The sequence below is a fragment of the Danaus plexippus genome, chromosome 10 (genome assembly GCF_018135715.1).
Source record: "Danaus plexippus chromosome 10, MEX_DaPlex, whole genome shotgun sequence".
Lineage (NCBI taxonomy): Eukaryota > Metazoa > Arthropoda > Insecta > Lepidoptera > Nymphalidae > Danaus > Danaus plexippus.
The window spans coordinates 5,483,045-5,500,358 of record NC_083543.1 but is presented as its reverse complement, the minus strand read 5'-3'; the positions used below and the strand labels follow the sequence as shown (position 1 = coordinate 5,500,358).

Here is a 17,314-nt window from a genome sequence, read left to right as displayed (position 1 = left end):
TTCATTATTTTATTCTTATCTCTGGTTAAACGCATTTACTTTCTCCAAATGTTTTACTTACAAATGAAATAATACCCTCTTCATATTAAATGATAAATTCCGTTCTAAAATAACCACTATCTATATGATCTCAGCTCCCCTATCGTAAAAATTAATTTGAAAACAATATTTGGTAGTAAAAAATATCATTAAGAATGAAATATTTTTTAAGTACACAAACAAAAATGTTGTAAGTTGTGATTAATTTTGATTTTTTGTACTTTAGTTAATGTCATTTGTCAGCTGTCTCATTTTAATTTTAGACACTAGACAGCCGACTTCATCTTCATTTGACTGAACACTTTTTAGTTTGCAACTTGCAAGTCGTTTCGAGTACGTCACACTTTGTAATTAGTTGTGTAACTATTGTGTGTAGTCTAAATTAAGACCAAACATGTATTTTGTTTCCAATGTTGTTAAAGTCACTATCCCCAATTATTTATCAAGTTTGCCAATCCCCGATTCATTTGGAGGATGGTTTCGACTTGGAGGTAAGCTAATTTTCCTCGTGTAGTTTTAACATTATTAAATAAACAATTATTTTATTATTTCTCGAATATTTCTATTTACAGAAGTAATTGAATTATTATTTTTATTTAAGAATTTTAAACTGAATAATTTTAACTTTTGAATCGGTTTTACATGTATTTAATTCAAGTTAAAAAAAAACTTATAGCCTCCAAGGCCAGTGACACACTTTCAACTAATCATAGTATAATAATCTCAAGCAACAATGATCCTAAATGATGTGATTATTAGTTTTACAATTGTTTCATCTTATTTATTATCAATTATCAACATTGAGGGAGCAAAATTTGTTTAAATTTAAATTGCTATTAAATTGTTATATTATAGTTAGTATTTACGGATTAAATATAATATTAAAGGCTTGTAATTGATCATGCAGTATTGCAAGGTTCAAAAACTGAAAAAAAAAATAAATTTTGTTTTAGTCCGTGATTGGCTTGCCCTCCTGCCACCAACCCTTGCAATTGGAGGCATATCATATTATTCTTATCAGACTATAAAAAAAGGAAATGAAGCTGGTAATGGCCAGGTCAATCCTGGAATTCGGAAGGACATAAATAAAGTGGTCGATTTCATTGATATCGAGGATATCACAGAAAAGGTGTCTTTATGTAGATGTTGGAGGAGCAAAAATGTGAGTTTAAAAAATTCTGTAATCCACACAATAACTAGAACAATTCTATGTTTAACTAAATAGTATATAAGAATTGTTCTTAAAAAAATGTTTTAAATTACAATCTCTTTTGTACAAGGATGTAGATTAGGCCAGTGGGTCAACTTAGAAAGTATTAATCTTATTATTTCTTTAACAATTTCATCTAAGAATGATGCATTTGTAGCATATATTTTTTATCATATTTTTCATTTGAAATGCTCATGTTTGCTTAATTTTATCAGCATTTTATCAGTTTTATCATCGCTTGATATAGCCTATAATGTAAATATAATATTGACTGCATTTTGTCTTCCAATGCTATTTATTTTAAGGTTAGTAATAAAAATTTTCCTTTATATTTTTGAGTACAAATTAATGTTGTATTTCCAGTGGCCGTACTGTGACGGTGCTCATGGGGCCCACAACAAAGCAACGGGAGACAACACAGGTCCTGTAGTTGTTAAGCATAAGGAGAACAAGTAATATGAACAAAATTGATGATAAACAATGATAAGATCGTTTTTGTCTCGCAAATCATGATATTGCTTTAAATAAAGAATTTGAAAATATTTTTCATAGCATATATGTACATATTCATGCTTTAAAAGATTTTATCTCCGGCTTCCCAAACATATCCGCTTAATTAGACTACAATTATATAAGAGAAAAAGTGTTTTGTTTAATGATTTGTACAAATGTAGGGATAGATCAATGTTGTTGGATTATTTTTAAGATTATCATTTTACAAGTGATAAATGAACAAACAATAAACTTTGCATTTTGCTTTGTTTTTTATTCCTTATTTTATTAAAACATCACAGACTATTTGATCTATATTATATGAAATTGCCATTAAATTACAGTATTAAAATTTCAATAACTAATAGTAGACAATGGTTGTATGGCACAAGTCAGTAAATTTTCCCTTTGAGTAAACATTTTTAAATGCATTTTTCCTCTTAATTACAGTCATAAAAAGGACTTACATTATTCAATTGTTCATAGATTATAAGTAAAAAAATATTATTTATATAAACTCAGTGTGATAATCTATTCCATTGTGGCTTACAAACAATTGTAAAATGACGTGAGTACAATGAATGTGAAAACCTCGAAAAGATTACTTAAAAAATAAATTAGTACAAATTAATTGTACAATGTACATGTAATACAAAATTATGTACTATTAAATATTCATAGGGATAATTCATAGTGTATTATGCATTCCTTATCCATTGTACGGTACTAAAACTATTTTTATTATCTGTGACACCAACTTAGCAAGCTCTGTGGCTCATCATATAAATAATTCAGTCTTCATCTTTTTATAGAATTGTTGATTTTAATGAAAGTAATCACGAAAGTCTTCGAATATTCTCGTGCACTGTTACGTTCACAACTGAAAAAAAAAGATGTATTTAGTTAGGAATATCGTCAAGCATCATTTATTTGTAGGTAAAATGTTAAAAATACTATCCATAGCCAATTCTTTATCATGATTGACGTTATATTAATAAGCGCAAATTACCTCAATTCTTGTTTCGGCGATCTCTTCATTTCGTAACAATTCATGTTTCAGTCCGTGCTTCTTTCTGAAAATTAACAAAAGATTATTTGACTGTTGTCCTATAAGAAAATTTCATGAATATCAATGAGTAATATGAATTTGACGAAGCGTAGGCGAATGCCGGATCATTGATAAATAAAAAATCTTTTTAAGTTTTATTTAAGAAATCTAAAATTCTCATTGGATCTTCCAGAAAAAAACGTTACTACCTAAAAATTTATTTAACCTTAATCTTATACGAAACAACGATAAATATCTTTACTATCTTCTTAATAGGTAAATTACATTATTAATATTGCCTTTGTGTTTAAATTAAATGAATGCGTCATTTGCGTTTTGTTTTCATAATGCCAATTACGAATTATAACAAAACACTGGTCAGTGTCTATTTAAACATGAGCTGTTCAATTGTTAAAATTAAATTTCATAATATTATTATTAATTATATACAGAATATATTCATTAGTTCTCACATTTCTGTTGTATATTTAATGTTTCAATATATTCAATCCATTCAATTACGAAAAATAAATTTAAACGTAAAAAATATGTTAACAGATTGAATTAGACATTATCATTTTAGAACATTTCATAATATATTAAAACTCACAACAAAAAAATTGTAATAATCGAGTTTCTAAACGACAACAAAAATTTATTACAATTATTTTTATCGACCAGAACTTTTACATTTTACTACAAGTTCGTACCGTCACACTACATACGAAGTGTTTTCCTTTTTTAATGTAATAACCCATTTTAATACTTTCAATTATTATGTTCGAAAATAAATTTATGAAAATCTGTTAACGCTGCCTGTTACGACACGATGCTTTGAAGTAACGATACGGATGCGTTTGATTGGGGGGTATTTATTTATTTATGTACCCAGAGTAAAAATAGTTACAAAATTAGTTACAAAAGAAAAGTGACGCACAAAGGATAACTTATCTCTTAAAAGAAATCTCTACCGGACACCCTATTATAGGTTTTATTTCTTAATAAATACGTTTTAATTTATAATTTTGATTTAGTAGGCATATTAACGTCATCCGAGATGTACCAATTAAACCTTGCGATTGTTAAAAGGCTTACCTAGATTTGTTTGATATTTGATAAAGAATTTGTTTACAATGAATATGAAAACTGAGTATAAGACTTCATTATTATCTTTAGCACTAACCGTACATCTGCTACTGTTTTTATCATATATTAATTATGTTAACGTGCTGATTTCTTTATAAATTATCAAAGGAATCTCGAGGACTTATACCAGTGTCTTGAATTACTCTATGCATAATAAAATATACGGTGATTTCAACGGCAGTAAATCAAAGAAAGGTGTGAAAAAATAAAATGGAAATAGCTAAAATGTACGAGTCGAACTGTACGCTTGCCATAATTTTAGGACGCATTACAGACAACTACACTCTTAACACATCGCACATTAATAATAATAATAATAGTTTCTTTATTTGTGCAACATAGGCCCACTTGTTAGTAATTTTTACTTATAAAACTATGTTAGTCTAATAATAATCTCTAAATTAACAAAGTATTCAGAATTAAAATTAACAAGATAGCCACACACCAAACGGATACTACATAATTAATGTTAGGAGTTACAATCAATTATACTATCTCCTAACAAGTATTTTCATAAAATGCTGAAGTATTGGTGAGTCAAATTGCGTCAAAGTGCGTCATTATACTACTATCATGTCTTATTGAATTAAGTAACGGGAAACGCGTTGTATAAATAAAACTAATATCTTTCCGGATTTACTTCGCGAATTTTTATTACATCTGGGCTGCCCGGGATCACGGTTGCTGAAAAGTAACCGAAACGTCGGGACTATGTAGTTTAAAGTAACAAAATGTCGAGTAGTATATCCGAAAAGGTATTAGTTTTATTTAAATGACTCGCGTAAGTCTTAGATCTCATTATAACGCTTCGTATGTTCGGCCATCCATATTTGTGCTAAGCATTCTGTATTCTGTCTGATAATTGACTGTAATAATTATTATATACTATTGCTGATCATCATTCAACGAAAGTAACCTTATAAAAGCGTATAACCGAGAGAAAGTACAATCTCTTATTACAGGATGTTAATTCAGCGGAGCGTTTTTCCCATCTGATTTGATCGCATCCCACGTTGTGGGATAGCAACGAGAAGCCACCAAATAAATCGTGAGTCAAAGACCCGATCAATGAGTCCCAGTGAATATGGGCCGTTATTCCATAGGACCCCTGTGGCGATTTATAAGCATGTACCCTCCAGCTTTATGATCTCGTAACAAAATATGTTATATCTTAAACATTATGCGTCAGACAGTTTTATTTTTATAAAAATTTATAGTATTCAAAGTGAATTTACTGTGTTTGTCCGTTGAAAACTCTAGTATAATGAAATATTTTCTTTAATGGCCAATAAATTTACAGTTAAGATATTATAAAACCTATTTGCGTCTTCGTAAGCAGCTACGTACATAATTCATCCTCGTTAACAGTCAAAATAAAAAAAATATATTTTTAACCAGGTAAAGAACGTAAAAATCTACTTACGTTATTCCTACGTCCTAAACTACTTGCATAAAATCAATATATATATATATTTATATATTATAAACATTAAATATAATCAAAAAACAACTTATAACTGCAAATGAGTAATTACAAATTATAGGATACGACCCTTATTATAACTTAACACCATCAAAATACATACGAAATTTTTCCATTATATCATCAATAGAGACATATTTTTGACATTATCATGCGAAGACTCACGAATCGGAAACTGACAATCGTGCTATGTGGCATGACGATGGAAAATCGGAGCAAGGGTACCTACTGTTTGTCAAACTTACAAGTATATCCGCCTCCATACGACGAGCGCGGTGTAAGCTATCACCACTATGGCACACGTCACCAAAACCATGACGCCAGCTGCGGCCCCGGCCTGCCCGCCTGCAGAACGGAGTCTTCGTGAGTCCTTACGCACTGACTCTGATGCTGTTATATATATAGCTTTTAATATAAACTTCAACAGACCATTATACATCTTATATATCTCTCTTAATACATCGGTCTAAATTGTTCTGGCAGGTATTTTTCCTGTCGCTAATGGCGACTTGCCAGTATGTTTGGTTTTATTATCATTATCTATAAATTGTTTAATGCTAAACATTTAAAGAGAGCATTTTAATGTGTAGGTATCCATTGATCTTCTGTATTCGAGCTTAGAAGTTTTTAGCTTGATCCTCTAAATCATTTTCAAATACAATAACATATTAAAGGGTCAATTATAATTGAAATAGCTTTCACGTAGTGTTATCTTCGTTGTTAAAGATTTAAAGTTATGTTTTAGTGTGCTTAACAAAATGTCTTGTATGACTGTTTAACTAAAGTGCGTAAAATTGAATATCGCAACGTGCAAGAAGAAATACAAACATTTTGGTACAGGTGTTTTTATACTGTCTTATGTATTTTTATGGTCATTTTCATGACGAAATGTATAGAGATCTCGATTAGGTATAATTTCTTGGCATTAGGAATAAAAAAATATTATAATTATAATATTGGAATAGTTAGCAATATATGTTTAATGAAAAATATTGAAAGAATTATGTAGTTAATATTTTTATATTATATAAACTATTAACCTAAGTACAAGTAAGAAAGTAATTATTCGTGTAGTAAGTAAAAGCGAGAATTAGCAACGTATTTCAATCCGTTAAATACAAGTCTTTACCAAATTCATAATAATAAGACTCTAAAATTCGTACCTTGAAGGTACTCTGCCTGTGAATCTGGTACGACCATCACATCCACCCGACCTTCCTCCGCGTCTTCAGGGAACGTTGGCAAATCCACGTGATCCTGATTATCATCCTTGGAGTGCAACATGTCAAAAACCTCCGACCTAGATATTCGTTTTTATTAATGAATAGTGTATCGTGTGCTGCTAGTAAGAATTGTTGTTCAGTCTTGAAATATATGATGTATTAAATCTTATATAACACTAGTCTTTTTGCTTGCAAAATCCCAATTAGGCTAAGAAAGCAGTGCGTCGTGTATAGTGTTATAACAATAAACATGGTAACCAAAAGGCAGCGACATCTACGTTCTGTGTGACTTTGTGCCTTGATCCTGTGGTAACTGGAGCGCATTACGGGTTATATATAGCTTATGCCGTATTCTGATATCTAAACTATAATGGTGTGAAGTTTAATCAAAATCCATTCAGTAGTTATTGCTAGAAAGGGCTACACACATCTATTCACCCTAACAAACTTTCACATGTATAATGTTAGTAGAATTAATAAAACATTTACTTAATATTTTATGTATATTTAAAACAATTTTTAAATAAATTAGACATTAAATAGACAGAGGCTTCTAAGAATAGAAATTTGACTATTTATATTCAACATTTCCATCTAAATAGACACTTTCATATCATCTTAAATGCGAATAAATGGAATATACTTCACACGTTTATTACGCTTGAAAGTTCTAGAAATGGTTTACAAAATCTATAATTTTGAGCAAAACGTTACTTGCTAACTCCTCCTTTGTCGTCAACGAGAAGTTTCAGTAGGGTAGCGTTTGCTTCTAACGTCTTGTAACGACTGTTGTCTTCGAGTTCTTTCAACAAACTGGCTGGTGTTGTTTCTGAGGCCCCAACTTTCAAGGAACTCTGACTGAGACATGGTCCTATACCTATAAAATTATGCAAAACGAAATAAATCACACATAGATACATATATTATATCACAAAAGAAATTTATTCCTCTTTAAAATGCTCATAAATTTTGTAGTCAGATAACCATTGTAGTCATCTAAGTGGTCGAGACGTTGGGAACTACTTAACATAAAATCCGTAAGTAAATATGGTGGAAGCCAACCGAATATTTCAATTAGTGGGTCAAACGTAACTCTTTGCTTGCTTAACGGTGCCCAAAACCCGGTTCTTGTAAGCCTTATGAAAACCTTAGTATATTTTAATACGAGATATTGGTGTGACTCATTGGGTACTAAGATCATTGGAGCTTTTGAAGCCATGTAACCTCATAAATCTCAGTGAAAGTCACTAAGCTAGACGGATCGGCTGATTGGTTTGTTTGTTATCGTCACACATATTTGTTATTGATAAATATATACCCATCGATACATATGTGAACTCAAATCTACCTCGTCACTCTCAACTTGAATAAGATACGCATTAATTGGTCACGCAACCTCAAGTCCGTATCTTATCTGTAATTTTAAGTCATTACTCTGTCAGAAAGTATTTCCGTGCCTCATTATAGAACTTGTTCAATTACTGTAAGACACCTTTTTATTCCCATAATATGTCTATGTCTGTATACCCGAAAAAATAGTTCACAAAGTTGGACAGGAAATGAAAATATGAAAAACTATGCTAACTAAACAAACAAAAAAATCGAGTGACATTTTTTGATAGCAAACTAGCTGATAACAGTACTAGTTATAATACATTTTATTTCGTTACACATATATATAATACCTTAAGTACCTAAGTTTTTCTCAAGCATTCCTTTACATAATTTTATGTTCTCGAGAAAATAAACAATTTGTGGGTTGGTCAGTACTGTTATAATTAGAAATAGCACCATCTAGACACAAATTAAAATAGTTAAAATTTTTATATGAATATATAATATCTTTGTGTCGTCTCCGTTCTTATGGACATTGGAGGAATATATTGTGCACATTTGGCACGAAAGGAGAGTATAAATTAAAAAATATAAATAAAAAAAAACATCTTTAATGCGCTGATTTAAAGAGAACGTATGTTGACTATTTAGTGTCTTTGTTTCTTGCGAGTGTAAATGGTCGGAATGCATTATGCACTTATGTTGTCTGGCCCGTTTGTTTGCAAGACACAGCTGCCGGAAGAGTCCATTGCAGTTTCCTTACGATCTCATATTCAAGATTAAAATCACTACATGTAATCTAATCGCTTTTTCTTACATTTATATTAGTTAGCGAAAATGATATGAGTAGATGAAGTTTTCGTTTACTAAATTAAATAAAACCATTGTGCCTTATAAGAGAGTTAAGGGTAAGTTTTATATTCTCAGTTCATACAATATTTTTAAAGACCCCAAAATGGGGTATCGCCTAGAAAGATCTAGTTAGTATCAGTTGATAGTATTTTAAGTTCGAAATACGGACCACGTTTAACACTATTAATAATTGTCTTATTTACTGCTTTTAAGATACAAAAAAAAAATGTCACGCTTTATGAATGTAAAAAATCGTTTTTGTAATTTTATTGGATAAATTCTAAAAACAAACAATCTATCTCCATCATTTACGCGTATAAGCCGTCTTGTTTAAATCTACTCTAACCGTTCGTGAATTGCTTAAGTATCCACTTATCTCAAATGGGTCAACAGTCAATAATCTATTGCTTCCTAATAGCTTTAAAGTTTAAAGCATACATAGAATTCAATTTCAATATACATAAAACTGTAATCATTTGATTGTTTTATAACGGTCATTTACATCTAATATTTTCCGGTGTTGTATTGGATAAAGGTGCAAGTGTTATTGATTGCTGGGTGTATTAAAAGCTAAAACCAGTCAGATAGCTATACGATCCATGTACATATATATACAGTACAGGCATCGAAAGTGACTAATATTTCTCGTCCAGTCGGCATTTTTTCCGCTCAGTGTTGCCAGTCTCAAGCTTTAATGTTATATGTATGACTTTAAATGGAGAAAGGCGTTTAGCACACAATAAATGATTTGATTTTTAATAGAAAAAGTTGTTCGGTGAGATCGAAATAAAAGAAATAAAATTTGAAATATGTCTGGTGAGAGAATGAAATGTTATTTTTTTGTGATATACAACTGGTTTTATATAATTACAGTACTGAATCTAAGTTTATTAAAATAAATAGAAAGTAATGTTGTTTTGCAGGAGCCAGTTCTGTTACTTATATTGAAAGTCGGTTCGAGTACTCTCGGTCACGAGTAAGCACTTATTTAGCACAGCAGAGCCTTGGCGGCGTTGGCATGCCATCAGATTACATATACGGGTAAAAACTTTTAAATTATTGAAGAATTTTCTTTTAAATATTATGCGATATTGTCAATATTGTGGTTTTAATGTGTAAACTGTCCATATACATTGTTCTATCTCATAATATCAAAAGGTAAAGCTATATTTAAAATGTATTTTATCTAAAGTTTGACATTTTTGACACATATAGAAGTGTTAATACAATTTTATTTGTTATGCCAAAAATATTAGTTTACCATCTCATTTACAACAATATCGAATACGTTTTATATACGTATATATTAAATCATGTCATAATATTTGCTGGCGAAATATTTTATCCTTAAATGTTTGTTAAGAGAGCATATGTAAGTATAAATCATTATTCAGTCACATTTCCAGGTAAAATCAGATCTAATGAAAGGTCACGCTAAGGTAAATAATTATGACCACATCCATCCACGGACCCATGAATCATCAGCTAATTAGTTACGCGGAAGAATACTTATTTAAATAACAAGAACGTCTTTTAACACGGGCTCCCCAAACGGTGAGTCATTCACAAAAATCACCTGGTTTCTTTGAATGATTATATCATTAGAGTGCAATTTAATGATTGCGGTGACCCATAATCATTAATGATTAATGATATCGTCCCCAGGGTACATTTATTATATTGCGGCTTACTATGATGTGTTAACTAATTAATATTTATAAGGAAAAACTACGAGCGCTTGGAATATATATTAAAACATTGACGTTGTTTACACGCTGAATATAATACATACGTGAAGTTTTATAAATAACTTGTGTGGACAGAATAGCATGGGTCTTGTAATATTTATAACTAAAATCTCCATACAAAGATTTAGTGTTATATTAATAGAATTATTACTAAGTATATATATTTTCGTAATTATAACTTGTAAGTTTTGCGTTTCAATAAGTTTCCGGACGTTTAAATTACGTCTCAGCTGGCCGTGACCACAGTTGCTGAAAAGTAATCGAAATATCGAGAACATGTAGATATAAAATAATTAGAAACGCGTAGTATATGGAAAACTTATATTTCAATATATATATTCATGAAATATGTACAAGATATCGTTTTCTCTTAAAGTTAAATGTAAATTAAAAATTTATTTGAGTTTTTTATAATAATATAAGCAACAATTATAGTATTATAGCTTTAATTACTCACTCTGTATATTTCAACTATTTTTACTCATATGTACATGAATGAATCTGTTAATCTACATTTTACATAATGAAATAAATATGTATGTAGGTACGTGTTAAAACTTATAGGTACGTATAAGTGTTATTGAAACCCATCGCTTGTTTTTTCCTCGTGTTGTTATTAAAATCTATTTCAATAGAAGACGAAGACATTTTACGTTCTGTAGAGTGTTTACGTAAAATAAAAAAAAGAAATAATTTGATTACTATATTTTCAAACGCGTGACTCAAATCCTTAATTTTTAGTTGCATTGTTTTAAACAATCCAAGTAGAAACGTACTTTAATGTCGTTTTGTATTTTTCTATCACAGAACAAGGCAATGACCGTTTCGCGTAAACTTACATATATGTACATATGTATAGCAATACCTCAATACTCAACGCATGGGATCCCTATTGTTAGCTCTGTGCAAGTTTACGTCTGAATGAGTTTAATACAATATCTATATATTTTTTTCACGTTAAGAACAAAACAGTCCTTAAGAAACAGCAATACAACATTCAGATTAAATTCTATATAATCGGGTAGCCATCTTCAGTGTGACACAGACAAAGTGGACTTTTGGTAAAAATATAATGATTTTTATGACGCATTCATATATTATTGTCATCTGGTCAGCCTCAGTATTTCATTACTATTATTTCTTTTTTCTTATCTGTGGATAGTCTTTTTGTAGGCATAGCGTCTGGGATCGGAACCCTTCGGCCGATTTATAGTAGATAAAATTTACCTGATGCCGCCACAGCGACGAGAAACAAAAACTGGTATTGCGCCATCGGTTCACAGGATCTCTGAAATAGATATACATATGTATTTATTAAAACCTTAATTAAAATACCATATAAATAAGATAAAGACTGTATGAATAAACATTGTTTTTGACTACATAATCAAGTAAAAATTTAAAACAATATGGCTGTGATTGGTAGTAATCTATTGTTTGTTCTCGTGTGAAAATATCGCAACGATTTTGACGTGAGATATCTGTATATATATCGTGAGATAATTGAAGAATCAAATATTATGTAGGTATTCTTTGTCGTATATAGTAATTTTAATGTAAAATAATATACAGCAGTGGTTCTACAATAAATGAAATAAAAATCAACAATACCTTTTCTTTTTTTTCATAAAACCTCTTTTTACATATTCCAATTAACTTAAAAAGTCGCATCTCATTAATAAGATAAATATAATTACATGTCAATAACGACATGCATAGTTTATAAACATATAACTATCACAGATAACAAAGATATTTACATAGTTATTTATACCACAAAGTATAAAAAATTTTCGCCAACAAATCCTAAGTAAATCAAATATAGATACATATTTAAAATACATTGAAAATACAGAAATATACCTAGTTTAATTTGAACGCATTCTAGTTGGAAAAATCATTACTCATCTGGTAGTTACTTTAACATCACGATTGTCTCAATAATAATAATTTCAAAGAATTACTTCTTAGCGATATGTTTAAATACATTTTTTATCAATGCATCAGTTCGTAGCAATTGTGACGTTTTGTAATAATGTATTCGTTGTAGTTTTTTTTGTTTTATATATTAAAATAATTTGGTATAATAATAATACTATTTAAGATTTGAATATAAATTTCTTACTTTATTACGTATTTAAATTGATATATCATTTTTAATGGATATATTTGAGTACACTATCAGCGTCGCGGTCAGCGGTCGGCGTATCTGATAAGAATGGAAGGCAATAAACACTTACATACATATTGACTTGTTAATGTCATAATATGGATACATGTAAATTAAATAACAATTATGACACATTTCCGTTATCAGTTTTAATAGAAATACGTGAAAATTTTATTATATTTATATTAAATATAAGTAGTTATAAAATATAAAAGAACAGTTTTGTTTTCGTTGGTGTTGAGGTTCACTTACGGTTTGAATTTTACAAATGGTTGTTTTTAGAGCCACTTAAGCCTGTAATACGCTGATTAATTTTGCAGAAAAGCAGCAATGTTTCCTAGAAAATAATTTATTAACCTTAAAAAGAAGTTTTTACTCTAGTAAGTGGCGTTAATGTTAGTTTATACTAATTATGTTTTGTAACATAATTCCTTGTTCAACAACAATACGTATATACTTATAATTCAGTTTTTTTAATTGTATTAAAAGTATTAGAAACATCCAGAAGATATTTATAACGACTTTTTAAATTATTTACTTTTAAGCAACGTTGAATGTTTAGATGTTGCAACTTTAAATGTCATGTTCAAGTACTTCAAAAGTAAACAAATAAAGAAAGCATTTGTTAGCTGTAGATGTATTAATAAATATCTTCAACATAGATATTTACTTTAAAACAGACATTGATAAAATTAAATATTTTAAATTAGTTCTTAATAGGTTTTTAATGACAATGGTAATGTTGTAAGAAGAATTATGAATTTTATGAATTATAATATGTAAAATATGCGCAATAGCAATATTTAAAAGTTTATAACAAATATATGTTAAAGTGACTATTCGGTAAATACAAAATAAAACCTTTTCTGATTTTCTGCAGACGGAATAAATTTTGTAAGATTTTATTATCAGATGCGGTTAATTGGCTTTATAATACGATGCACTCAAACCAGTTTAAAAAATACTCACGTCTAAAAATACCTCAACGATTCACAATCCGATATCCAATTAACTTTGTAAATTAATTTACACACGCTTTGTCACCGATTCCGTAACACGCACGTACGACGCATGCGCTCGCGTCGCGATCTTGCGGCGATCTAAGACAGAGCGTTCGAACTTCGAAATGCGAACCACAGCGACAGACCAATGGCGGCGACCCCCAGATACAGGAAGTCCACGAAATCTTGTTGGATAAGGCATTCTCTTATATGAAATAAAATGGAATTACTTCAGTATATCGCAGTTCCGTAAAGTCCGTTCCGTATTAATCGAGCAATCATAATACATTAATAACAGATGGGCTATAAGTTATAACGTAAGTTAATATAAAGAGATCAGATTTATTTATAAAAGACTTAAATTCCATTGCAGAAAATGTTTTTGTATTAAAATATTGTTTTTTTTTTTACTCTGTGTTGTTTTTTAATAGACCTAAACATTGGAAGATGTTTTATAAATAGTGCCAAGTGCAAACATTATCTTCAACACATGTCGGGTTGAACGTGTCGATTCCACAATGTTTACATCTGCGTCGTCAATACATTATAAATAATCTGGCTCGAGGATAACGTCTGCCTCATTTATCCTGGTTATATAAGGGCATTTCCATTTAAAATTTTATATGGCCGTAAACTATGTAAATTTCTCTACAATAATTAATTCATTTCAATATTGTTTCAATAATATTACTTATGTAATGTTATGCTTATATAAAAATCCCATTCGTTTTCTTAAAAAAATTATAATAGAAAAAAGAAATAAAATAAAATATAAAAATTAATTACAATTAATATATAATTTAATTTATCTCTATTAAGATATCATCACCTTCGCAACATATCCTCTGATTCTTTCACCAAAACCATAATAATATAAGTTATTAATAAAAACAAGTTTTGATTTAAAGTTTAATCGTATTTAAATAGTCGATTGTGTTACTAGGAGACCAGAAAATGTCGGGAGGTGAAATAATATAAATAATTCATTATACTTGTTCATGGGATTATATTTGACCTCGGGTGTCTTGAACTGTGACCTGCAACCGACGCTTGTTACATTTTCTGTAACCACTCTTATATATATGTTCTGAAGTCTTAATCATTCAATTCATAATGTATATATATTTTTTTGTAAAACTTTTTTTGCTTTATATTTTGATTATGACCCCAGGCCCCTCTTATACGTTTAGGAAGATGTGCTTATTTTGTTTCGTCGTAAAAAGCAGATGGTAGAATTAAACGGTGTATATAATAGAATAGGGCATACTGGTTACTTTATTCTTAAGCTCAAGAATGGCATCATGATAACCAAATCATCAAACCTGTTCAAAAGTGACATTAGTATTCCAAAAACAACATGATCGTTAAAAGCCAGCAAAATAGGGTTGCTACACGAAAATCCCTGACAAGTAGACAGAAAACTAGCCCCTATAAAAGTCGGAAAACCATGCAACTACCATGGCTAGGTAGTTTTGCGAACGAGACTTAAGTATCTTGAGCTTTACCCCAAAAGTGTGTACCGGGCGATACAAGATTTCCATCTCCATAACTTTTGTTTTTGATGTTCAAACATAATAATATGCAATAAGGTCACCATCACATATCAACATTTCTTAAACAATATTAGAGAGTAGGTAAATGTTTAGTTATTAACATAGCTAAGACAGACGCCCTTTTTATTGTACAACATTATCTTTATACGTGTTACTTAAGCTAATACAATATATAAGGTGAATATTTTTTTTGAGTTTGCATGTTATACATACTTTTAAAACTTTATTAACATATTTTTTTTATTATATTATAAATTTCCAAACTTCTACAAATGACATAAATAATAAGTGTCAGTTTGCTTCATAATGTTTACTATTTCACATATATTTTAAGAGGTTTATAAAGACACGGAAAAAACAAAAAAATCTAAAAAATGATAAGAAAAAATAAAAAAAATATTAAAACCGATGGGTAACATAATTTATAGCATATATCACTTATAACATTTTTTTACAAAATGCAAAGGTATTTATTAAATGATAGCACGAATAACAATGTATCAATAAGTAATGCGCAGTTAAAAAAACTTTTACAAAAGCAATGCGAAATTATATTAAAAGAAAAAGTGCTTATGGATAAGGAACTAAAATTAGACAAATTAATAAAGGAGGCAGCTAAACTGCGTAAAAGTCGTCCGATAAAGGACTCGGAAACAGCATTAAATTTAAAGGAAGCGAGAAAGAAGATGCATCAAGCAATCAAAACGAAAGAAAAAATAGAAAAACTTGAGAAGAAACGTAAAAATGCTAAAAAGTCCAAGAAGAGACGTGCCAAGTCGAACAAAAAGAGAACTAATACCATGCCATTGAACTTTTTACATAAATTCTTTGATAATTATTTTAAAATGGACAATAAAATAAAAAAGATTAGATCTATCAAAAGCAAAGATTTTCTAACATCTCTTACGAGGATAATCTTAAATCCAATCTATGCACCACAGCTAACGAAGAGATCAGAGTACATGAGAAGACAACCGGTAAATGCGGGTGACTGTTACTTGATGTCCTTAAGAAAGACTCCACAAGCCTGGATCTATCACCGTTGGCCTAAAATGTATTCCCCATACTACGAGCTGAGGAGTCAATGTAAAAATTGTCATTTCATGTGCATGTTCCTTCTTGGATTTTTATTTTGGATACCCTGTTTCATATTAATCGAAGTCTGCAAATGCTTTTTATGTTGTTGTTGCCACGATTGTTAATTAAAATATGTATTTGTACAACGACTGTATATCAATACGTCTTGTATAAATGGATCGCTCCTAATAAGCTCCATATAAAGTTCTCTCATAAACAATATAATGCGATTTACAACTCGTTTCTAATAAATAATGATAGTGTAAGTTTGAGATCACGAAAGTCTTATTCGCTACATAGACAGGTAGAATACAGGTATATGAAATAAATTTCTGTTTATTTTATTACTCTATGTAGGTATTGCTATGGAGAAATCTGAAGGATTAATTTCTCCTATAAGTCGTCAATTTTCCTGTCGTACACCTACGTGACGAAAGGCTTCAGTATGCAGAATGCTCGCCTTATACCTAATAATCATATATACATTTATACTTTTATAATTCAAGTGTTGGCATAGTTTCGCCACATCCAGCATATTTACCATGATTTGCATATTCACACTATATACGAAGCGTTACGAGTTTTTTAATCATAAATCATCGCACATTATATAAATATATGTATATAATAATATCAATATTAATGTCAGTTAATGAATGAGTAACGGAAAAAGATGCAAAGTTGTGGTAATCAAATATAACCTGTATATGCTTGGCCCTTGGTTATTCCCAAGAATCGTAACAAAAAGATACAGAAAAAATAAGCCCATTATCCCTGCCCGTCTAATAAGTATATTATAGTGAATAAAAAATGTATCTTTCGCCCAGGAACAATATCCAATACGAAGGATATTTGCATTGACAATTATAATAAGAGTTGAGTTTTTAATTTTATAATACATTGTGTATAATCTGCACGTTGCGTCTTAAGATGTCAT

The 17,314-nt window shown here is 29.8% G+C and overlaps 2 protein-coding genes across 4 annotated transcripts; one reads left to right on the top strand and one right to left on the bottom strand.

Moving 5' to 3' along the window:
• The first annotated feature begins 307 nt into the window (after positions 1-307).
• LOC116766831 (CDGSH iron-sulfur domain-containing protein 2 homolog) lies at positions 308-2,017 on the top strand. The gene is made up of 3 exons (XM_032656955.2): positions 308-530; positions 993-1,201; positions 1,613-2,017. Exons 1-3 carry the CDS (start codon positions 434-436, stop codon positions 1,703-1,705), a joined length of 399 nt encoding a protein of 132 aa, XP_032512846.2. The 5' UTR covers positions 308-433; the 3' UTR covers positions 1,706-2,017.
• On the bottom strand, positions 1,995-13,876 carry LOC116766830 (uncharacterized). Of its 3 annotated transcripts, XM_032656953.2 has the most exons (8): positions 13,716-13,866; positions 12,999-13,083; positions 11,804-11,864; positions 7,356-7,518; positions 6,582-6,718; positions 5,664-5,808; positions 2,751-2,814; positions 1,995-2,621 (listed from the first exon to the last, which is right to left on the bottom strand). In XM_032656953.2, exons 3-8 carry the CDS (start codon positions 11,847-11,849, stop codon positions 2,616-2,618), a joined length of 561 nt encoding a protein of 186 aa, XP_032512844.1. In that variant the 5' UTR covers positions 11,850-11,864; positions 12,999-13,083; positions 13,716-13,866; the 3' UTR covers positions 1,995-2,615. The 3 variants fall into 3 exon arrangements, with proteins under 3 accessions (XP_032512844.1, XP_032512843.1, XP_032512845.1); XM_032656952.2 differs by lacking the exon at positions 12,999-13,083 and having other exon boundaries at positions 13,716-13,876; XM_032656954.2 differs by lacking the exon at positions 12,999-13,083 and having other exon boundaries at positions 5,664-5,763; positions 13,716-13,876.
• Between the last annotated feature and the right edge of the window lie 3,438 nt (positions 13,877-17,314).